The sequence below is a fragment of the Eupeodes corollae genome, chromosome 1 (assembly GCF_945859685.1).
Source record: "Eupeodes corollae chromosome 1, idEupCoro1.1, whole genome shotgun sequence".
NCBI lineage: Eukaryota > Metazoa > Arthropoda > Insecta > Diptera > Syrphidae > Eupeodes > Eupeodes corollae.
Window position 1 is genome coordinate 78,476,259 of NC_079147.1, and position 25,336 is coordinate 78,501,594.

Sequence of the window (25,336 nt, forward strand, 5' to 3'; positions counted from 1 at the left end):
CAAGGTACGGTTACGGATATCCCGATCCAAGCCAAAACAAGGAAGTACTTTGAGAAGATTCGACGTTAGACGGCTACAATCGCAAGAAACTGCCATGTCCTTTTCCGATCGAGTCTCTAATAACCTCTTAAGGAGTCCTATGCTTCCTGCATTAAGCATTGAAAACCAGTGGCAACATTGCCTTGCAGCCATCAGAGATGCCGCCTCTGAAGTGCTAGGTTTCACACGGGCACCACAGCGACACCTCTGGTTTGACAACAAAGGCCGGCAAGCACACGTAGCGAAACAAGAGGCATACAAAACTGCGCTGCACAAAAGGACTAGAGCTGCTTGCTAGCTTTATGAGCAGAAGAGGAGAGATCAACACCGGCTTCTTAGATGTAAAAAAAGAGAGCATTAGAAGCGCGCGATCGAGGAGATAGAGGGATGTCACAACAGGAATGAGGTTCGTAAATTTTACCAAAAGGTAAAAAAAACCTCCCAAGGGTACCAGCCACGAACCGAAGCCTGTAAAGACGATCAAAGGAACATCGTAGTAGAACCGCAGTCGATGCTGAGAATATGGAAAGACCACTTCTCCAAATTATATAACGGTGATGAGGAACCGAATTCCCCTGTAAGGTAGATAGAACCACTCAACCTCGGTGACGCAGATCAACAATTCCGCCTACCCGACCTTGACGAAGTGAAGATAGCTATATCTAAACTTAAGTCAAACAAAGCTGCTGGAGCTGACAGCATCGCTGCCGAACTATTCAAAGCAGCAGGCGATGACTTGGTACAAAGTATGCACCAACTCATCTGCAAAATATGGTCGGAAGAAAGCATGCCCGATGAGTGGAATCTCATCACCAGTCTCCTAAACATTGCGTATTATGTGAACGTCTGAAGCCATTCGTCAACAACCTGATTGGTCCTTTCAGTGTGGCTTCAGACCAGGAAAGTCCACTATCGACCAAATATTCACACTACGGCAGATCTTGGAAAAAACCCAGGATCTTCAAATCGATACCCACCATTTCTTTATAGATTTTAAAGCCGCGTATGACAGCATCTATAGGGAAGAGCTCTACCAAGCAATGTCTATCAAAGATCAAAGCGTGATGTCAGTGGAGCGTTTTTCACCATTGCGACGGAAGCGAAGAAGATGGGTTTAGTGGTCAATTAGGGCAAGACCAAGTATATGCTGTCATCAAAAAGGGACACTGAACGACGACGTCTTGGACAAAACATCACCATGGACAGCTATAACTTTGAGGTAGTTAAGGACTTTGTCTACCTAGGCACCGCTATTAATGCAGACAACGACACCAGCGCTGAAATCAAACGAAGAATAACTCTTGCGAGGGAGGGACGGCGCAGTAGAGGAAGACCGCGACTCAGGTGGCGCACCCAGGTGGGAGAGGACCTCAACCAACTTGGCGTGCGAAACTGGAGACAGCTAGCTAGGGACCGAGCTGGCTGGAGACGCTTGTTGGTTGAGGCCCAGGTCCGCCCCGGACTGTAGCGCCACATTAAGCAATTGTTAATTTTAAAACCATTTTTCAAATAAAGTTTTTCTAACTTTTTCTACAGAATAACATTTAAGGCATCTGTTGGACAGGATTGAAGGGCCTCTGTAGTGCCGACTCTAGCTATTATTTGAACCTTCCTTAGTTTCTCGATATTATTTTTTTTATTAAGCGAAGGCCAATATCTATTCGATCCATAAGATCGTACAACCGATGTGTACGTCCACAAAATCATCTTCGTAAAAAGAAAACGATCTTCAATGTTTACTTTCCAGTTTAGTTTAGAATGACTCCTAGATATTTCTAGCAAAAGGGAGAAGGCACGTTTTTTTAGTTTTAGTCGTAATTAACATCAGTTAAGTTTTGTTCTGATTAGCACCTAGTCCACTGCTCTTGGCCGATCTGCTAACTTTCTGCTAGCTTTTGACGAACTTTGCCCAGACCAGCTAAATCAAATCATTATGATCAGCTACCACCTTCACCCACAACTTTTTAACGAGAATTCTATTCATGACTTAAATTTATAGTAGCGAGAAGGGAACACCGCCATGAGGTGTTTCTTTAGTCACATGTTTGGAGGAGATACCTAATGATGCTTGAAATCTTTTATCATTAAGCTTAGAAATTATGTATTTTCTAATAAATCGATTCGACATCTAGCCTATTGAGGAGATGGCAAAACAATTCAATATTCACATTTGTTAGGGCCGGGTCATAATTAAATTCCAGGAAACTGCAAACTGACGAACTTGCAAAAAGTCGAACGTTTTTTGAGTTAGTTCCATTTAAACTTATGCGTAAAGCATAACACCATGTTAGTAAGCGAACAAAAGATGGACTGAAACCATCACTTTTCATCGCTCTCTAGCACCGTTACGACTGCCTAACAAGCAGGCATGATTTTCAACCTGGCGCTCCTACCAACAGGTAGATGAAGAAGATAAAGGAGATATTTCTGCACTTTTCGATGTTCATACCCTGCCTTATCCTTCACACGAACACTCCTATTAGAAGACATCTAAGCCACAAGTTGTTTAACTTGTGATGAATATCTCAAGATCAAATAAACCTAACCTAACCTACTTGAAAATAATTTAAAGCAAAGCTCAATAGGCAAGTTGAAAAAAAAAAAACATTTCTAAAATTGGTTTCTTTTTGTGGTCTTTTGAGGCTTACAACGTTTAGTAAATTAAACAACTAAAAGCAATCAAAAAATCAAATGGGGTGGCGCAACAGTCCGTTGTGAACCAGGGCCTAGTGACTTACAACTCTCAACCATTCCTGTGTGCGAGTACTGTTGTCAGGAATGGAAGGGACCTACAATTTTAGCCCGAATCCGAACGGCTAGTTTTGAGAAAGCACTTTTTCATGACAAGAATTACTCTTGAAGGATTTGTCAATTCCTCACAAGAGGCAGTACCCGCGAAAATTATTTTTTTTTTTAAATTAAGGTGGCACAGGCAGGGATTGAACCCAAGACCCCTTGCATGACAGTCCAACGCACTAACCATCATGCCACGGATACTACTAACTAAAAGCAATCAACATAATAAAAAAAAGAAAAATTTCTTACCTTCATTGCCCTCCTCAGCGACACAATGAATCGCCACTGGATACTTCTCTTTTGTTGCATTGTAAGTTAAATCGTCTTCGGGAAACAAATGTGGATTGAAAATATGTGAAGGTTGTGAAAAATACTGATTGACGCCTTTCTTATAATGAAATGTCTCCGAAGTAAGTGATTCTCTGGGCAAGAAAGTCACCCCACTTGGACTGACCTCCTCGGTGCAAAAGTAATAAATGGTTATGGCACACTTGGCATCTGAATCGAAGATAAATTCAATATTCAATGCATTGCCTTTGTTGACACCACCATCTCCGTGTGCTTTGGTAGCGCTATCAGGAGCCTTGACAAATCTAACTGATTCCTTTCGGATGTTCACTAAGCTTTTCAATGTTTTTGTTGGTTCATTAGCTTGAGGTGGAGGATATGGAAACTGCAATAGAAAAAAATTGTTTTTTATAAGAAAGGAATAAGCTAAAAATTAGTTTGTAACTTACAGCAGTTGGTCGGCTTCCTAGGAAGTTAAGATCTGCATTTTCTCCAAACAAATATGCTTCAGGCTGTGGGGTGTCGAAGCGTTCCCCACCCATTATAAAGTGGCTTCCAAAGTAATTCCCTAGAAAAATGAACATTATCCAGAGTTATCAAAAAATAAATAATATGTCCATATGTAATTCTAAATGGAGAAAGCAGCTTGATTCTTTTTATTTGTTTTTCTTTATTTCACTTTTCATGGTTCTTGGTTTTACCTGATTTCGGGGGATATTTGTAGGCATGAGTTGAGATAATATCTGCCTCTTCAACGGCAGCATTTTGGCGGCTTGTTAAAGCACCCATTCTTAAGTTTGGTTTTTTAGTAAAATAACAAGCAACAATTTAATTAATTTTAATGAAAATCAAACAGAAACAAAATTTTATAAATTTTCTTTTCTCTTTTGTATAATTTTTCACCACTGGCAGTTGTTGAATGACAGAAGATGGGTGCAGCCGAACTGTCAAGCGACAAACAAGCGACAAGTGCAAGAAAGTAGTATGCAGTTGTCGGGGCTGCCACTTTACTGAATGCATTAGGGGCGAAACACATTGAAGTAGCTATTAGGGATTATACCATCAAATTAAGTCAGTTTTGATTTATTGATCAGCATATTATTTTAAAAGTTCACGTGAATGCAGGTAGTTGAGGGTATAAAATGTCAAACCAGTGATTGAATCGACAAAAATAATGTAAGCAAACAGTTTTAAAATTGATTAATCCATTCTCATGCATAAAATTGTGTAGAAAACGAAAGAACGGAAAACAAAAACAGGAAAGTTTTACTTTAAATGATTTAAGAAACAAAGTATGAAAATGATTGGTTCAACACAAACTTTTATATGGTTACATTGTGAGAAAGGAAATGTCAAACTGCTTTTGACGTTTGGATTTTATCACCTATTATACTGGCATCTATTTCTGAAAAGACGTACGAAGGTTATTTTTAATATTACCTGTATAGTTGTCTCTTTTAGTGTCTAAATGAACTGGGTTTTCCCTAAAAAGATATAAATTAACAATTGTATGGATAATAATCTTCTTCAATTTTTAATAAAGGGTGGTATAATTTCAATGATTGTTGTTGATTTTGAATAAAACACAAATTATTAAGGAAATTATTTTAAGTTGAGTTTGACGGCTCTTCAGAAACACTATGGCGAACAGCAGCAACAATTCAAATTGAGTTAGTTTAAAATTGAGAAATGTCAAATAAAATGCAGAAAAAAGAATTTACGTATAGATGTGGTTCACATTCAACATCGTCCCATAAAATTTTACCACCCTGAGAGACATCTATCAGTCAATTGGTCTAACTTTTTGTTTAAATATATTGGTGTTTTGAAAAAGTGAAAGCTAAGGCCCTTTTAACTTTCCCCTTTTAAATTATAGAGAGACAGAGACAGAAATTCCTAGTGTGTTGGTAAAAGACAAAAGATTTGTTCTGTTTTGCACTTTTTGAAATTGAATGTTAAACCTTCGAGAAGAAAAATAAAAAGTTATTCTGAGCCAAATGATTTGTCAAATGTTAATGTCACTGATACTATCTTTGTAATTGAGAAAATGTTAAAATGAAATGAAATACAAAATTATTGATGCAGTGAACCTTCACATGTCAAACTTAAATGTTTCGTTTTATTTCATCTGTCAGTAGAAGCATTCATTTTTAATGTTATGTCATTCACGAATTATAGATACAACCCGCTGATCAAACGTACTTACTTAAGAACATGAAATATTTGACTGCTAACAGTCGATTTGTTTTTTCCTGAACAGCGTTTATTTTAATAAATATGATTTAAAAACATAAAAATGAAAACAAAAATAAAACAGCATAGGTGTTCATATATGTATGCGTTTCGCCCCGATGTCGCTGTGTGAACTAGGGCCTTGCCAAACAAACTTCTTCAGCTAGCTCGGTCACAAGCTAAATGTCTCCAGTTTCGCGCTCCAAGTTGAGTGAGGTCACTTTACACTTGTGCGCGCCACCTTATCCGCGGTCATTCCTACTGCGCTGTCCTCTGGGTGTGGATTCGAAGACTTTCCGGGCTGGAGCATTGGTTTTCATGTGTTTTACGTGACCCAGCCATCTAACCCTTAGAATTTTTCTCTCGAAGCGTCCTAAGACGTTCTCATCTTTCTTTGACAGGGTCCAGCCTCGGCGCCATAAATGAGAATCGGGATGATGAGTGTCTTATAGGTGGTGATTTTTAATGCTCGAAAGAGGACTTTATTTCTCAATTGCCTTCTAAGTCCAAAGAAGCAGCGATTTGCAAGAGTTATTCTTCGTTTGATTTCAGCGCTGGTGTCGTTATCTGTGTTTAAAGCGGTGCCTAGGTAGACAAAGTCCTTAACCACCTCGAAGTTATAGCTGTCCATGGTGACTTCTTGTCCAATACATCGTCGTTCAATGTCCCTTTTTGATGACAGCATATACTTGGTCTTGCCCTCATTGACCACTTAACCCATATTCTTCGCTTCCGTCCCAATGCTCAATAACGCTCCATTGACATCACGCTTTGATCGTCCAATTTCGTCAATATCATCTGCGTATCCGAGTAATTGGATGGACCTTTGGAAGATTTTGCCTCTAGTGTTGACGATTGAGTTTTGCACATTTCTTTCCAGAACGATGTTGAAGAAGTCGCATGACAGTGCATCGCCTTTTCTAAAACCTTTTTTGACATCAAATGCATCGGTAAGATCATTTCCAACCTTGATAGAGTAGCGTGCATTTTCCATCGTCATTTTACACAAACGGATAAGTTTGACAGGGATGCCAAAACTAGACATTGCCCTGCAGAGCTCTTCCCTATAGATGCTGTCATACGCGGCTTTAAAATCGATAAAGAGATGGTGGGTATCGATATGAGGTTCCTGAGTTTTTCCCAAGATCTGCCGTAGTGTGAATATTTGGTCGATAGTGGACTTTCCCGGTCTGAAGCCACACTGATAAGGACCTATCAGGTTATTGACGAACGGCTTCAGACGTTAACATAATACGACTGATTGGATTTTATATGCAATGTTAAGAAGACTGATGCCTCAGTAGTTTGCGCAATTTAGAGGGCATCCTTTTTTATGTATCGAGCAAACTATGCTCAGCTTTCACTCATCGGGCATGCTTTCTCACGACCATATTTTGCAGATGAGTTGGTGCTTGTTTCCTACCAAGTCATTGTCTTCTGATTTAAATAATTTGGCAGCGATGCTATCAGCTCCAACAGCTTTGTTTGACTTCAGTTAGATATAGCTATCTTCACTTCGTCTAGGTCGGGTAGGCGGAACTGATGATCTGCGTCGCCTAGGTTGAGTGGTTATATCTTCCTTACAGCGGAATTTGGTTCGTCATCGACGTTATATAATTTGGAGAATGGTCTTTCCATATTCTCAACATAGACTGCGGTTCTACTACGATGTTCCCCTGATCGTCCTTACAGGGTTTGGATCGTGGCTGGTACCCTTGGAAGGTTTTTTTTACCTTTTGGTAAAATTTACTCATTCCTGTTGTGACATCTCTCTATATCCTCGATCGCTCTCTTCTCATGCTCTCTTTTTTTCATCTAAGAAGCCAGTGATTTTCTCTTCTCTTCTGCTCGTAGAGCTCGCGAGCAACTCTGGTCCTTCTGTGCAGCTCCGTTATGTATGCCTCTTGTTTTTCCCGCGTGCGCTTGCTGGCATTCGTCGTCAAACCAGGGTTTCGCTGTTGTGGCCGTGTGAAACCTAGCACTTCAGAGGCGGCATCTCTGATGGCTGCTAGGCAATATTGCCACTGGTTTTGAATGCTTAATGCAGGCAGCATAGGACTCCTTAAGAGATCGTTAGAGACTCGATCGGAAACGGATATGGCAGTCTCTTGCGATTGTAGCCGTCTAACGTCGAATCTTCTCACCTTGTTTTGGCTTGGATCGGGATATCCGTAGCCGCACCTTGCCTACAACGAGGTAGTGGTCCGAGTCAATGTTGGCCCCTCGGAAATTTCGGGCATCCTGTATATTGGAGAACTGTCGTGCGTCGATCGCAATATGGTCAATCTGGTAGACAGTTGCTTGATCAAACATTCCCAATAATTATGAAACAAAAGGTCTCTTAAATGACTACCTCGGATGGCTTCACAGTAGCGCATTCTGTCACTCCAAAATTCAAAGACTTCTTGCCTTATGTTCCTCTTTCTAGGCCCTTATGTTTCCCCACAAATTAACACTATCAAAATTACACTATTTAGGAACTTGGTGCAGAGCTCCAATGGCTGAGCCAGAGCTCCATCGTCCTTGCTTAAGTAAAAAAAATATTGGTTTACATGGATCTATAACGCCTTTCGAGGTTAACATGCATCTCGTTGGAAAAGACGACTTTCGATCGTTCGATCCCTGCTTACAAATTGACAAATCCTCTAAGAGTAATTCTTGTCATGAAAAGTGCTTTCTAAGATTAGGCGTTTGGATTTAGCTTAAAACTGTAGGTCCCCTCCATCCCTGACAACAGCACTAGTACACAAAAATGGTTGAGAGTTGTAAGTCACTAGGTTCTACGTACTTTTGCGCTACCTAATTTATTTTTTAAGGCTAAAAAAAAGAGCGATAACAAAGTTAATGGTCGTGCGCCCTCAATTGCTGAGTCAACAATAAAAAAACCTTATTCTCAGGCTAGTGCGTCGAATGTTGAGCTCTCAAGATCGATGGGTAGACCTGTTCATAAATCACAATCTCCGATCAGCATCCAAAATCTGTTCTGTGTGCACGAAACTACGATGGGGACCACTCTCTTATTTTGGAAATAAGTGTTTTTTGAATAGATAGCCATCACTGAAAAGTTTTTGATTACGCACTTTGCATAAATTATATACGATCAAATTTTAACATTGCTTGCATCAAAAAATTTCCACCAAATTTGGGATCAAATTCTTGTTATTTTGAAAATATACGAATTAAAACAACTATTCATTCTTATGTTAAAATTTTAATTTATTTCTGAACAAACAATATTTCCCCACCAACTCGCCAGGACTTACAAAAACTCTTCACCACATTCGACATTTTTTAGTTGGATTCATCTTACTGCCCACAGGACACTGGAAAACATCTGAGAAATCTTCAAAGTTCGCTAGAGCACCAATGACCCTAAACTTTCCTGGACAATGGAAATTTGTCTGCAGCCGATTTTCCAATGCTTCTGGTCGTATTGCATTGCACCATGATTGACCATAAGCAACAAAAAATAATTGGTCATTGGTTAAATTCAAACCAGGCATTGCTTCAGTTGAGTCTCTTTTTGACTTTTTATTAGCAATCTGCCATTTGCGATAGACTCGGAAGGCTTGGCGTACGCCTCCGTTATCGGCAATATTCTCTCCCTTTGACATAATTCCCGGTAAAAACTTTCCATTTACTGAAAAGTTTCCATATTGATCTACGAAACATTTCTCTCTTTCTTGGAATCCCTTGACAGCCTCCATACTCCACCATGGGATCATATTGCCAGCTGAGTCAAATTCCCTGCCAACATCATCAAAACCATGTGTCAGTTCGTGGCCTACAAATGCCCCCATTGAACCATAGTTGAGAGCTCGCGGGAAATTCTTATGAAAAACTGGAGGTTGCAAAATCCCAACAGGAATTACGATTCGATTGTTGGTCTGTTCGAAGAACGCATTAACTACAGCTGGTGCTGACGGCCACATTTCCTTGTCAACGTTTTTCGAAAATCGTACCCTACGCTCTCTGGAGGAATATTTAACCAAGTTGAGCGTGTTTTCAAAGCGTTTCTCTGGCATAACCTTTAAATCACTATAAAGCTTGTTGAGCTCTGTTGGGTTCAGTATAAAATCTGGGTAGCCGACAGCAAGCTTTGTTTTATTGACTTTATTATGTGCTAGTTCCTTTGTTCTCTCATCGATCCATTCAAGACCCATCAGTGTCTCTGTAAAGGCATCCTTAACCTCACTTAAAAGTCCAACTGTTTCATTTTTACTATCTTCATCGAAATAACGCTGCACAAACATAGCCCCAGTGGCCATGCCCACTTGAGTGTTCACCTCTTTAAGACATTCTTTCCATCGAGGAAGAGGTTCTTTCTGTCCAGTTAGAGCCTCTTTGAAAGTCTGCAAAGCTGCTCGAAAGTTTTCATCCAAACCATCGAGGAACGGATGAATACCTCGCCATATCATATAATTGGCAAGGGTTTTCGGTTCGACGTCCTTCAAAAGACGCGTTAAATTGCCATAGTAGTTGGCCGAAAGAACAACAATTGTTTGATTGGGGTGAAGTCGAGTTTCAAGGATACCAGAAAAGAAAGCTATCCAATCTATATTTTCGTATTCAATATTAAGTTCGGCGATCGTTTTCGGAATGTACATTTCGTTGAGGTCGACACGAACATGAGGATCAGTAGTGATGTTTGCCAATTGGATTTCAAAATCAACAATTTCCTTGGAAGTTTCTTCGGCTTTTTCGGGATCGACATCAAGAAGTCTTAGAACTGTCACGATAAGGTTCCTGAAAGAAAAAAAATATTTAAAGTGTGACATTAAGATAACAACAGTTTCTGCACGAAGCCTTTAAAATGAGCCACTCCGGAAAGTGTGAATTCGACTTTAAATCTGGTGAGTTTTTAAGAGAATAATATTATGACTTTGACATTTCTGGCAAAAGTTAAAAAATTCATCTCATTCTGTAATCGGCATGGAAAGTCAAAATATTCATGTCAACAAATAAGTGTCAAATCAGGAAAGACAGTTTTCTTCGTTTTTGAGACTTAAAATATTTTAAATTTCGCTGTGAACGCTCCTTCAAACAAATTACCAAAACTATCAATGTCAAAATATTTAAATCCTGGTCAAACAGAACGCGGACACACGGGATGGTTAGAACGAGCTACTACCCTCCGAGGTCTGTTACGTTAAACAGGACGCGAAAACCAGACCCGGTCAGCTTTCGGCGTTCTGTTGACCAAGTTTCAAAAGTCAAGACCAATCTTTTTTTTTCGCTTTTGTAATAAACAGCGACAAAACAAACTTTACCTAGCGAATCCAAACAATTCCAGTGTCCTTTTTAAACGAAAAAAGTTAGGAATTTTTTTGTCAAGAATTTAAGTTTTTCGTGAAACTTGAGCAGCATCACGTTTGACGTTTAACCGTGTCGCGTTCCTTGTACAAATCCGTACAACATCAATTAGATTGTCGTGTTCCATTTTCAATCGCTGGTCTTGATCGCGTTCTGTTTGAACAACAAAAATCTATCAGAAACAGGAACGCGGAGTAGCCCTCCGCGTCTCGCCGGCCCGCGTTCTTTTTGACCAGACCTTTAGTATAAACAGCATTTTTATCATAGGAAGCAGGTGAAGGCACACATCAGGTGTAACGAGGGGAGTATTTAAAAATGATTTTTTTACTAACGGATGGCTTTCACCTGTGTAGAATTCTGTTTTTTTTTGTCAATTACTGAGGAAAAACGCAGTTTTTATGTTCAGCCATTAGAGAAGTCCCACACGATCATTCAAAATGGCGTCTAGAGCCAATTTGACAGCTGCTTTTACACTTGCGCAAGACATTATAAAGGGTGACCCACACCTAAAAGTTTTTTCTGCATTTGATTTGACATTTCTCAATTTTAGACTAATTTACCAACGCTTCAAAGTTATTCAGGTTTATTATGAAAACGGGGTTTCAAATATTTAAAATGCATATCGTGAACTTCGTGATCTGTTCGGTCAATTTAATCGTCGAAATGTGAGTACAGTCGGAAATGTCGTGCAAAAATTTGTACAACCCGAATCTGTAGGAGATGTGAAAACACCAGTTGTACAGCTCGTGCTGCAGAAAATATTGCTGCTGTTCGTGATAGTGTGCCTCAAAAGCTCTTCGTTGATGGACATTATGCATAAGGACCTGCATTTACACGCTTAGGCTACGTTCAGACTGCGACCATTCGATCGATTTTTTCATGGTGTTTCACACGTGAAATATGCGATTTGATTTTTTCACGTACGGGTTTTGAGGCGTGGCAGGGGCAAAAGCAATGTCGGCAGTCAACCTACCATTGTCAAATCGAAAACACGACGTAATGAACGAATTCGATGAAATTTTGTTCGTGTGAACGACACAATATAAAGATAAGCGCTACTAATCATGTATACGATAAAAATACATTCGAGATTTATCGAATTGTAGTGACAGGTTCATACGGGGGGTACGGAAATAATTATTTCACGAATAAAATTCTGTATACGGTATACGAGAAAATATGGTAGCCTGAATTAAAGCCTCTTATCTATTTCAGCGTCGGCAATGGTGAGAATGGTGGTAAGAAATAGCAACAATGGATGATCATCTTTAGTGATGAAGTACATTTTCACCTCAATGGATTCGTCAATGAGCTGAACTGCCACATTCGGTTGAATGATAATCAAAAAGTGATTGTCAAAAAAGGACACACAACACCGACGTTTTGGTCAAAACGTCACAATCGACAGACGTAACTTTGAGGTAGTCAAGGACTTCGTCTACCTAGGCTCCGCTGTAAACGCACAAAACAACACCAGCGCTGAGATCAAACGCAGAATAACTCTTGCTAACCGCTGTTTCTTTGGACTAAGAAAGCAATTGAGTGGTAATGTCCTCTCTCGAGGGACCAAAGTGTTGCTATATAAGACCCTTATCATCCCCGTCCTGCTATACGGTGCAGAAGCATGGACCATGACAAAAGCGGATGAAAGCACCTTGGGTCGGTTCGAGAGAAAAGTTCTTCGTGTGATCTACGGTCCCGTATGCATCGAAGGGGAGTGGAGGAGAAGATGGAACGACGAACTGTACGGGCTGTACAGCGACGTAGACTTAGCAAGAAGAGTAAAAGTCCAACGAATAAGATGGCTGGGTCACGTAGAGCGCATGGAAACCAATGCTCCGGCCCAGAAAGTCTTGGAATCCGCACCCACAGGACAGCGCAGTAGAGAAAGACCGCGGATCAGGTGGTGCGCACAAGTGGAAGGTGACTCCACCCAACTTGGAGCGCGAAACTGGAGACATCTAGCTAGGGACCGAGCTATAGATGGAGAAGTTTGTTGGGTAAGGCCCTAGTTCACACAAAGGCTGTAGCGCCACCTTAAGTAAGTAAGTAAGTAAGATTGTCAAAAAACCAATGCACAAACAAAGAATGGGTGTGGTTTATAGGCTGGATAGGCTTTTCTAAAAGGAGGCTGATTAGGCAGTTACTGTGAGATGATAACGAACTTTTTATTGCCCAAATTGGAAGATATGGATGTGGACGATATGTGTTTCCAACACGACGGTGTTACTTTCCACACAATTAACAAAACAATGGCGACAAATTTAATGACCTTGTTATTTCATATGGTGGCGATGTCAATTAGCGGCCAAAATAATGTGATTTGACTTCTTCCTTTGGACTTATTTGAAAGAAAAGGTGTACGTCAATAAGCCAGCAACAATTTAAGAGCTAAATGATTAACGTAAACGGCTAAACGGCATACAACTTCAATTATGCCTCAGTGCCTTCGAAAACTTGGACCATCGGATGGAGACAGTCGCGGCAGCCATTTTGCTTACATTATTGAATCATAACAACTTTATAATAATAAAAAGAAATTACAATAATTTGCTAAACAACTTGCGTTTTATTGAAAGTCAATATCGGCCCTTTGAACCACTACCGTTCAGTTACCGAATTATTGTACATTCAATGGAATCGGAGAAGCTAAATGATAACTTGGCTTTACCAAGCTATTTCGATTTCCAGACAATTTTAAATCTATGAAAATGGCTTGGAGGTAAAACACTCTATATGAAGATATAAATCGTCGGTAGACATCTTGGTTTGCCTACAAACTAAACAGGAAATCAGCCTCATAAACTTTTTCATAGTGTGCGTGTAATTTCTCCTCTAATTTAATAAATTTCCCCAAAAAACTCAGTAAGTGTTTCTATGTATGCGTGAAAACACGTCAAAGTTTTTGTTGAATTCGTCCACATTACAAATACAACAATGTAAACAAATGGGTTTTGGAGGGTGATACGTACCAAGGATTTATTTCTTCATAGTGTTTTTGGCTTGGAGTGCTTAGCAGTCACATGACTGATTCCAGTACCAAATGGGATGCCATTGTATAACTGTACTACATTTTTCTTATTTTTTTCCACCGTCTTAAACTTTTACGATCTCACGAATTTTTGTTTGAAAGGGAAAAGTTATTCGAAAAAATATTGTAGAACTTTTTGTAAACGTCTGGAAGATCCATTCAAATTGCGTTAGAAACGTCATATTCATCGTCAGAGACATCGGCTGCTTTCATAGTAAACGCTGCTATTTTGGATTTAAACGTCATATGTAGTGAAAATTTATCGAAAGTGATAGATCGGAGTAAATCACGACGAGAGTGTCAAAAAGTCCGTGAAGGTTTACAATATGAAGCTGCAGGTTTAAGAAAACCTATATCCTCACTTTATTTTGACGGCCGTAAGGACAAACCATTATTCATCTCTAAGACTGACAACATTTTACATCGAAAGACTGTTACTGAAGAACATACATACATCACTTATATCGGAGCCTGATTTAGAATACATAAGACACCTTCCAATTGATTCGGGAAAAGCAGTTAATATTGGAAGAAGTATAGTTGACTTTCTAGAAAAAAAATCTCGAAAGGTCTTGGGTAGCAATTGGGTGTGATGGCACTGCTGTAACTACAGGATACAAGAACGGAGTCATTGCATTGTTAGAAAAACGTTTCAGTCGTCCTTTACAATGGTTTGTGTGCTTATTACATGCAAATGAGCTACCGCTTCGTCATCTGTTTGCAAGTCTCGATGGAACCTCCACCGGCCCTAATAGTTTTTCTGGAAGCATTGGGAAAAGGCTTGAAAAGTGCCTAAGCTTCAAAGTTGTGAATTTTGAAGCAGTAAATGGAGCACTTCATGACCATACGCATCAAGGCATTCGGCAACATTAGCCTGATATGCCCGCACGCCCCACAGAAGAGAAAGACGACAACACCAAAAAGTATGAGCAGTGCCCTAGCTACGATATTAAAATAGTCCTGGAAGGTTTAAATGCCAAGCTAGGAAGGGAAGACATCTTTGGTGGAATAATCGGAAAGAACAGCCTGCACCACAACACTTCCGACAACGGATTCAGGCTCATAGATTTTGCTGCGAGGCGAAACGTCATGGTAGCCAGTACGTGTTTTCCACACCTCAACATCCACAAAGGAACTTGGTAGCACTTCGGGTTTCCATACCCAAGGGAAAACAGCTAGATGCTGAGAGAAGGTACAACATCGAACGGCTACAATCGCCAGAGATCGCCAAATCCTTTTCCGACCGTTTCCGGCGGCTTCTCTCTCGAAGTTCTCTGCCGCCAACACAATGTATCGAAAACCAGTGGCAACATTGCCAAGATGCAATCAGAGAAGCCGCCTCTGATGTGCTGGGTTTCAAACAGCTACCAACATGGAACCCCTGGTTTGATGAGGAATGTAGCCAAACAACAGGCATGTAAAGCAGCGCTGCATAAAAGGACGAGAGCTGCTCGTGAGCTCTATGAGCAGAAGAGGAGAGAGGAACGCCGACTTCTCAGAAGGAAAAAGAGAGGGCATGAGAAGCGTGCGGTCGAAGATGTTGAGAGGTATAAGAGCAGGAATGAGGTTCGAAAGTTTTATGAACAGGTGAAACGAAATTCACAGGTACATAAACCTAGAACCGAAGGCTGCAAAGACGAAAGTGGAAACATCATAGTCAACCGCAGTCAATGCTGAGGATATGGAAGGAACACTTCTGCAGACTGCATAACGGCGACGAAGAACTGAATTCCGCTGTCAGGCAGGATGATCCATTCAATATAGACGATGAAAGCCAACAATCCCGTCCTCCCGACTTAGACGAAGTAAAGATTGCCATATCTAAGCTGAAGTCTTATAAAGCCGCTGGAGCGGATGGCTTGAATGCCGAGCTCTTTAAAGCAGCTGGAGATAAGTTGGTTAGGAGCATGCACCGTAATATGTGAACGTCTAAAGCCCATCGTCAACAACATGATAGGTCCTTATCAGTGTGGTTTTAGACCAGGAAAGTCCACAGTTGATCAAATATTCAAATTACGGCAGATCCTGGAAAAAAACTCAAGAACACCAAATCGACACCCACCATATTTTCATCGATTTCAAGGCCGCATATGACAGCATCTACAGGGACGAGCAGTATAGAGCCATGTTTAGTTTTGGCATCCCTGCCAAACTCGTCCGTTTGTGCAGGATGACCAGAGAATTCACGCTGCTCCAGCAAGGTTGGAAACAACCTGTCAAAAAAGGTTTTAGACAAGGTGATGCACTGTCATGTGATTTTTTTAACACCGTGCTTGAAAGAATAGTGCAGAGCTCACACGTTAACACTACTATCTTTCAAAAGTCTGTCCAATTGCTGGCATATGCTGATGACATTGACATAATGGAAGGAACTCAGCGTGATGTCAATGGGGCTTTTGGGAGTATTGAGGCAGAGGCAGAAAAAATTGGTTTAACGGTTAATGAGGGCAAAACAAAGTACATGCTGTCGTCAGAAAAGGACATACAACACCGAAGTCTTGGTCAAAACGTCACCATCGACAGACGTAACTTTAAGGTAGTTAAGGACTTCGTCTACCTAGGCTCCGCTGTTAACGCAGAAAACAACACCAGCACTGAGATCAAACGCAGAATAACTCTTGCTAACCGCTGTTTCTTTTGACGAAAAAAGCAATTGAGTGGTAAAGTCCTCTCTCGAGGGACCAAAGTGTTGCTGTATAAGACCCTTATCATCCCCGTTCTGCTATACGGTGCAGAAGCATGGACTATGACAAAAGCGGATGAAAGCACCTTGGGTCGCTTCGAGAGAAAAGTTCTTCATGTGATCTACGGTTCCGTATGCATCGAAGGGGAGTGGAGGAGAAGATGGAACGACGAGCTGTACGGGCTGTACAGCGACGTAGACTTAGCCAGAAGAGTAAAAGTCCAACGACTAAGATGGCTGGGTCACGTAGAGTGCATGGAAACCAATGCTCCGGCCCGGAAAGTCTTCGAATCCGCACCCACAGGACAGCGCAGTAGAGGAAGACCGCGAATCAGGTGGCGCGCACAACTGGAAGGTGACCTCACCCAACTTGGAGCGCGAAACTGGAGACATCTAGCTAGGGACCGAGCTAGATGGAGAAGTTTGTTGGGTGAGGCACTAGTTCACACAGGACTGTAGCGCCACCTTAAGTAAGTAAGTAAGTAAATGAAGCACTTTTGGATGTGGATGCTGACTCGTTAAGCACAGATCAAAAATATTTGCATCAAATGTTCTTAGCTATTTCTAGAGGTTCAATTTTGCCCGCTTTAGCTAGCAAGGATCTAGGAAAACTGGCACATCAAAGAACTTGTCATATTTATTGCGAAAGTCTACGCTCCAACGTGGTTTGACATAAAAACAAAGCATTCATGTAAAAATGGTCCGCTTCACATTTTCAACATGCTTAAAAGATCATTGTACTTGCGGGATGACCTTAAGAAACTCGTTATAAGAATTATACAAAGAAATTCATAGAAGGTAATTATGATCTATTTTTTTAAACTTCAAAACTGACTTATTTTATTCCCGATTTAACATGACCAATTTGCTAGGTCCGACGAATAGGTTGAATTATCCATTAAAAGTTTAATCTTACAACAATTTTGATTTCGAAGCTTAAATGTGTCTCTGCTTTTTTTGAACCGCTGAAATTTATTTTTATTTTTGACAGCTATCTCACTACAGCTATCCAACTCGTTCAACAATATATCTAAAAATCCACCTATCCAAGATACCCTATCCAAATCCAACACGAGATTGAACGCAGCTATTGCGTTAGAAACGTCATATTCATAAGAAAACGAAAATCACATGTTGATAAAATGGTTTAATTATAACTGTCATCTTTGTGTATAAAACCTAAAGTACTATAATCGTGGGTGTTTATAGGGGCAGAACCTAGTGGCTACGGCGACATAAGCTATTACCGTTTTTTTGTACTCAACTTTTGTACATAAAACTTCCAACGCCACCTTGAGGCTAATGTGAACGTTGAATAACACAACTCCATGTTTGCCTTGAGGCAAATATTTGCAAGTCATTAAAAAACTTTAAGCCCCTAACACACTGTAGCTATATGCGGTAATGATCGCGAGTACAAAATGGATATTATTCACATGACGTATTCATTTTGGTTTCCTGATCGCCAGCAGCGTAAATTTGCACTTATGTATGTAGCTTTATTTGTCAATAAACAGTACTTTCAAAATTAGACCCAAATCACACGCATTATAAGCTTAAAATCAGCTAAAAAGTCACTTGTGAACTATGCTTATCTATTTTGATTAAAATTTGTGGAAAATTGTGACAGCAAATTGGTGTGAACATATTTCTGTATGTTAAAAAAGGAGATTCGCATTTAGCTAAGCATTGACCAACTAAGACGATTCACGGTTGTAGAAATTGTATATAAGAGCCTAAGAAAGCTTGAAGATAACAGAAATGTCAGCTGTAGTATCTAAGAATAGCGTCGTGATCGGTTACAATATAAGTTTGAATTTTATTATTTTTCACCTTTTTTTGTTGTCAGGGAATAAACTAATTTGGGGATCACAAGATTACGTTTTGATTGCATTCACGTGCTAAAAATTTCGGAACAAACTTATTATTAGTACCACCGGTTCTAGGAACAATCTTTACACACGGCCCTGGCTGAAGTGTGTAATATTATTTAAATATTTCGTCATTTTCATTCATAAAAACATTTAATATAATCTAGGTTCCTTACCTATACGCATCTAGATGGTCTTCATTATCGCTATTCAAATAGTCATCTCGATTGCTGAGACCCAATCTTCCCTCCTCCAGATAAATAGCATACCGTGTCGAATTCCTCAAATCCATTTCGACATCGGAAAAAATGACTGCCGGATATCCTAACAAAGTCGTTTTTATGGAAAGTTGCAACCAATCGAACTCCTTCTCTGACCAATTGTTCTCATCGAGCACCGGCCAGCCACCGAGTTCATCAATAAAATATAACAAAGGATCAACTCCTCGCCGATTGATGGTTTCCTCGTCGATGCAAGTCATAAAATAAACCTTTGCCTTTTCCTCAGCACTGAGTTCCTGTTTGGAATGATTGATGGAAGTTATGGGCTGGGTGAGAATTTCACGAAGTTCATTTTGAATGTTGTTATTCAACAAACTAAACAACGAGTATTCTGATTTGTCCTTTGGAATGGGATGAACGTTTTCCCAATTGCCACAAGCGTATTCATAGAAATCATCACAAGGATCGACGGAGAAATTCATGTAGCTCTTCATTATTTTGGCCTGGATAGCTCGAATACTCTCCTCAGAGTCAAAGACTTTCCAAAGTGACGAATAAGGCTGAGATCCATGTCCACTAGCAGCAGCAATATTGGCAGTTATAGTTGCTGCTTCATCGTTGCTGCTGGAAGAGTTTTTTCTTGTCACTTTCAGTGGGGAATCAACAGTGTTTAGAACATTATCTTTGGTGGTGCCCCTAGGGTTAGGTAAACAGAAAACGTCACAGTGTAAGCAACTAAACACTATCAATACGAATATTGAACCGACAAGATTCACTTTCATGTTAGTTTTTCGAAAACAAATTCTTCAAATTCGAATGTTTTTTTGACGTTTTAAAAAATCGCTTTTTACACTTATCTTCACTTATATAAACTTATGACGTGTTTTTTTTTAATTGAAAAATCCCCTATCCGATGGTGTTTCCAGTTTTTTAAAAATGATACTGTTGGCGAATAAGGTCAGAATGGTACTGGACAAGCATCTCAGAGTGATCTCAATGCTCAGTGAGAGAATCTTTTTCGTTAAAAAAAAATCAAATTGGAATAATCTATCTTCATTTTTAATTTGTATTCCTATAAATGTATTGGATTATCAGTTGGGAATATCAGAAGTAGGTAATCATTTGCAAACAATCCTCTGAATGAGAGTGATTTTGAAAATGCTTATAGGGTGTTCGTTACATTTAACAATTTACTCGCTTAATCTATAGAACTTTCGTTTAGAAGAATTTCCGAAGTGACACCTGATTCGCCGTCAAGGAACTTTGTCTGGCATAGTTAAGAATTGAGGAAAATCACTAGCGCCACCACCACTCCAATAAATGTACTAAAATGTAGAGTAACGAGTGAACTGACGAGTAGTATGTTTCCAGGTTTAAATCTAAGTTCCTTCATTCAATGAGCAAGGAAATCGTTACCTTTAAGGAACTTTTGTCTGGAATGGTTAAAAATGTGGGTAGATCACTAGCGCCACCATTACACTAATCAATTCACTAAAATGTATAGTAACGAATAAACTGATAAGTAGTGTGTTTCCAAGTTTAAATCTAAGTTACTTCATTCAATCAGCAAGGATATTGTTACCTTTAAGAAACTTTGTCGGGAAGATTAAAGAATGGGGCAAAATCACTAGCGCCACCATTTCATCAAACAATGTACTAAAATGTAGAGTAACGAGTAAACTGACAATTAGTGTGTTTCCAAGTTTAAATCTAAATTGCTTCATTCATTGAGCAAGTAAATCGTAATCTTTAATGAACTTTGTCTCGAAGAGTTAAGAACGCGGGTAAATCACTAGCGCCACCACCACACCAAGCAAGGAAATCGTTACCTTTAAGGTAAATCGCTAGCGCCACCTTACACTAATCAATTCACTAAAATGTATAGTAACGAATAAACTGACAAGTATTGTTCCTTCATTCAATCAGCAAGAAAATCGTAACCGTTCAATAACTTTGATAAGGTTCAGAATGGGACGAAAATCACAAGCGCCACAATCACATCAATCAATGTACTAAAATGTAGAGTAACGAGTGAACTGACGAGTAGTATGTTTCCGAGTTTAAATCTAAATTCCTTCATTCAATGAGCAATGAAATAGTTACCTTGAAGGAACTTTTGTCTATAAGAGTTAAGAATGTGGGTAGATCACTAGCGCCACCATTACACTAATCAATTCACTAAAATGTATAGTAACGACTAAACTGACAAGTAGTGTGTTTCCAAGTTTAAATCTAAGTTCCTTCATTTAATTAGCAAGAAAATCGTAACCTTTAAGAAATTTTGTCTGGTAGAGTTAAGAATGAGGGAACATCACTAGCGCCTCCATCACACCATTCAATGTACTAAACTGTAGAGTAACGAGTAAACTGTGTTTCCGAGTTTAAATCTAAGTTCCTTTAATCAATAAGAAATAAAATAGTAACCGCTGAAGTACTTTGTCTCGAAGAGTTTAGAATGCGGGTAAATCACTAGCGCCACCATTACACAAAACAATGTACTAAAATGTAGAGTAACGAGTAAACTGACAAGTAGTGTGTTTCCAAGTTTAAATCTAAATTCCTTCATTCAATGACCAAAGAAATCGTAACCTTAAAGAAACTTTGATTCGTAAAGTTAAGAATGGATGATAATCACTAGCGCCACCACCCATCCAATCAATGTACTTCAAATAATATTAACGAGTAAATTGACAAGAAGTTACGTATGTCAAAAACTACTATCCGCAATTAGAACTCAAAAATTATTGGAAAAGAACGTTAGCCGGAAGTATATGAGCAAGGAACATCCTGTAAACTTTACACACACTATCTGGTTCTAGACCTACATCCGAGACAAGAATAGAACTTAGAAATGGGTGTAAAGTTAGGATTATTTATTTGAACGTTTTGAGGCAAAGATTCTGTGCCATTTTGATTCTTCTTTGAATAAGAATCTCTGTATAAGTATACCTTTTGTAGGAATATCTACATTTAATATGTTGTTGTTAAATACAAATAATAAAAGTAATTAATTTTATTATTGGTTTTTTGTTTTGGTAGGGGATATTTTATGACGTACAGATAGTAATGTCCCATCTTTATCAAAATAGTGGACAATATTTTCATTGAGTGTAGATTTGAATGGGTTGATTTTATAATATGAATAATGAGAGATAATGCAATCATAAAACAGACTTTTAATCTTTTAATATGGCGAGAGATAAGAAAGGTTTACTATTTTATGAATAGTCACAGTATTGAATTTCTAATCGATGCAGAGAGATAATGGATTCCTTTCTCTAACGAGAAATGACAGTCATGTGTCATGCTTAAGCGGGTCTTATGAATAAAATTAAATTTAATAATATTATATAATATGTATTTAAATGTATAATTTTAAAAGAAATCACATAGAATTAAAGATTGGTATAAAGAATTTTCCTTCATCATAATAATCAGAAAGAATTCCCGTTTATGCGACACGTGAAGCATATTAAATGATATGCAAGGTCAAGTGTCAAAAATGTTGGAGTTTGGAACTTAATTTTTGTTTATATTTACTCACAATATTTCTGATACTACCAACACGTGAATATCTACAAAGGTCGAACTGTTGAACTTAGTTTTCTATATGACTCAGGTCGGAAGCTTACCCTACGACATAGCCACACAAAAATTTAAAATTGACTAATCAAGCAATCTATACAACATGAAACTTACCGTTGAAGTTGCAATTTTGATCCTAAAAAGGGGAGAAATTTGATTCTTGGTCAGTCGTGAAATCGGCTAAACAGATATTTGACGTATCATTTTTCTGACTATCAAATGTCATCGTTTACAATTTCCGTTTGTGTAAGATGATTACTTACTTACTTACCTAAGGTGGCGCTACAGTCCTGTGTGAACTAGGGCCTCACCCAACAAACTTTTCCAGCTCGGTCCCTAGCTGGATGTCTCCAGTTTCGCGCTCCAAGTTGGGTGAGGTCACCTTTCACTTGTGCGCGCCACCTGATCCACGGTCTTCCTCTACTGCGCTGTCCTGTGGGTGCGGATTCCAAGACTTTCCAGACCGGAGCATTGGTATCCATGCGCTCTACGTGACCCAGCCATCTAAGTCGTTGGACTTTCCCCTTTTGGCTAAGTCTACGTGCTTCGGTGTACAGCCCGTACAGCTCGTCGTTCCATCTTCTCCTCCACTCCCCTTCAATGCATACGGAACCGTAGATCACATGAAGAAAGTGCTTTATCCGCTTTTGTCATAGTCCATGCTTCTGCACCGTATAGCAGGACGGGGATGATAAGGGTCTTATATAGCAACACTTTGGTCCCTCGAAAGAGGACTTTACCACTCAATTGCTTTCTTAGTCAAAAGAAACAGCGGTTAGCAAGAGTTATTCTGCGTTTGATCTAGCGCTTGTGTTGTTTTCTGCGTTTACAGTGGAGCCTAGGTAGACGAAGTCCTTAACTACCTTAAAATTACGTCTCTTGATGGTGACGTTTTGACCAAGACGTCGGTGTTGTATGTCCTTTTCTGACGACAGCTTGTACTTTGTTTTGCGCTCATTAACCGTTAAACCAATTTTTGCCGGCTCTGCCTCAATACTCACATAAGCCCCATTGACATCACGCTGAGTTCTTCCGATTATGTCAATGTCATCAGCATATGCCAGCAATTGGACAGACTTTTGAAAGATAGTGGCTCTAGTGTTAACGTGTGAGCTCTGCACTATTCTTTCAAGCACGGTGTTAAAAAAATCACATGACAGGGCATCACCTTGTCTAAAACCTTTTTTGACAGGTTGTTTCCAACCTTGCTGGAGCAGCGTGAATTCTGCAAGGTCATCCTGCACAATCAGACGAGTTTGGCAGGGATGCCAAAACTAAACATGGCTCTATACAGCTCGTCCCTGTAGATGGTGTCAAATGCGGCCTTGAAATCGATGAAAAGGTAAAGGGTCTCGATTTGGTGTACTTGGGTTTTTTCCAGGATCTCCCGTAATTTGAATATTTGATCAATTGTGGACTTTCCTGGTCTAAAACCACACTGATGAGAACCTATCAGGTTGTTGACGATGGGCTTTTGACATTCACATATTACGGCAGAGAAGATTTTATTGGCGATCTTAAGTAAACTGATTCCTCTAAAGGTGGTGCAGTTAAGAGGGTCTCCTTTTTTCAGGATCGGGCAAACAGTACTGAGGTTCCATTCATCGGGCAGGCTTTGTTCCGACCATATCTTACAGATAAGTTGGTGCATGCTCATAACCAACTTATCTCCAGCTGCTTTAAAGAGCTCGGCATTCAAGCCAGCGGCTTTATTAGACTTCAACTTAGATATGGCAGTCTTTTCTTCGTCTAAGTCGGGATGTTGAATGGATCGTCCTACCTGACAGCGGAATTCTGTTCATCGTCGCCGTTATACAGTCTGCAGAAGTGGTCCTTCCAGATCCTCAGCATTGACTGCGGTTCCACTATGTTGTTTCCACTTTCGTCTTTGCAACCTTCGGTTCTAGGTTTATGTACCTGTGAATTTCGTTTCATCTGTTCATAAAACTTTCGAACCTCATTCCTGCTTTTATACCTCTCAACATGGTCGACCGCACGCTTTTCATGCCCTCTCTTTTCCTTCTGAGAAGTCGGCGTTCCTCTCGCCTCTTCTGCTCATAGAGCTCACGAGCAGCTCTCGTCCTTTTATGCAGCGCCGCTTTGCCTGCCCGTTGTTTGGCTACATTCCTCATCAAACCAGGGGTTCCTTGTTGGGGGCTGTTTGAAACCCAGCACATCAGAGGCGGCTTCTCTGATTGCATCTTGGCACTGTTGCCACTGGTTTTCGATACATTGTGTTGGCGGTAGAGAACTTCGAGATAGGTTACTTGTAACTCGGTCGGAAAAGGATTTGGCGATCTCTGGCGATTGTAGCCGTTCGACGTTGTACCTTCTCCCAGCACCTCTCTGTTTTGCCTTGGGTCTGGAAATCCAAAGTGCTACCTTGGCTACAGCGAGGTAGTGGTCCGAGTCGATGTTAGCTCCTCGGAAAGTTCGGACATCCATAATGCTGGAAGTGTGTCTGGCGTCGATCGCAATATGGTCAATCTGGTTGACGGTAGATTGATCTGGAGAAGTCCAAGTTCCTTTGTGAATGTTGAGGTGTGGAAAACGCGTACTGGCTACCATGACGGTTCGCTCCGCAGCAAAATCTATGAGCCTGAATCCACTGTCGGAAGTGTTGTCGTGCAGGCTGTTCTTCCCCATTATTCCAATAAAGATGTCTTCCCTTAATATTTAGCTTGGCGCCCAGGTCTATTTTAACATCGTAGCTAGGGCACTGCTCATATGTTTTGTCTAGGAGCTCGAAGAACTTATCTTTGGTGTTGTCGTCTTTCTCTTCTGTGGGGGCATGCGCGCATTTCAGGCTAATGTTGCCGAATTTAGCCTTGATGCGTATAGTCATGAGGCGCTCATTGATGCACCTATAGCTCAAGACTTCTTGCCTAAGTCTGGCTCCAATGACGAAGCCGTATCCAAATAAGCACTGTTGGTTTTCGCGGTAGCAGTCACCATAGTAAATATTGCGTTGATACCTGCCTTGCAGCAGTTTAGGGCGTCCGCTAATTGTTCCGCTGCACGTGGTCTGTTAAGGGACCTAACATTCCATGTACATATCCGAAGTTCGTTGTCCTTATTTCGTTTGCGTGGGTTGTCAACAGTAAATCCGTCCGTATCCGAGGCTTGTTGGTGCTTCGCAACTATGAAAGCTTTTACGTGGCCAGGAAATCACCCCGACGGCACAACCCCCCTGGAGGGCCAGATCCTAAGTATAACTCCAAGGATGTTAAGCCGGATAAAACCGCTCCTTATAGGCCTGGGCTCCGAATAAGTCGAA

At 40.1% G+C, this 25,336-nt stretch overlaps 2 protein-coding genes across 4 annotated transcripts in view; both read right to left on the minus strand.

Annotated features, from left to right (window-relative positions):
* LOC129938358 (probable E3 ubiquitin-protein ligase MGRN1) overlaps positions 1-4,054 on the minus strand; it is a 138,806-nt gene extending 134,752 nt beyond the window's left edge. For all 3 annotated transcript variants that reach the window (XM_056045859.1, XM_056045857.1, XM_056045858.1), the window contains exons 1-3: positions 3,825-4,054; positions 3,573-3,691; positions 3,085-3,508 (exon numbers count right to left, since the gene is read on the minus strand). In XM_056045859.1, the coding sequence (XP_055901834.1) occupies positions 3,085-3,508; positions 3,573-3,691; positions 3,825-3,912 (631 nt within the window). In that variant the 5' untranslated portion in view covers positions 3,913-4,054. The remainder of the gene's footprint in view (positions 1-3,084; positions 3,509-3,572; positions 3,692-3,824) is intronic.
* Positions 4,055-8,550: 4,496 nt separating this feature from the next.
* LOC129941309 (neprilysin-4-like) lies at positions 8,551-19,456 on the minus strand. The gene is made up of 2 exons (XM_056049908.1): positions 18,430-19,456; positions 8,551-10,101 (listed from the first exon to the last, which is right to left on the minus strand). The coding sequence occupies exons 1-2, from the start codon at positions 19,254-19,256 to the stop codon at positions 8,628-8,630; spliced, it is 2,301 nt and encodes a 766-aa protein (XP_055905883.1). The 5' UTR covers positions 19,257-19,456; the 3' UTR covers positions 8,551-8,627.
* Positions 19,457-25,336: the final 5,880 nt, after the last annotated feature.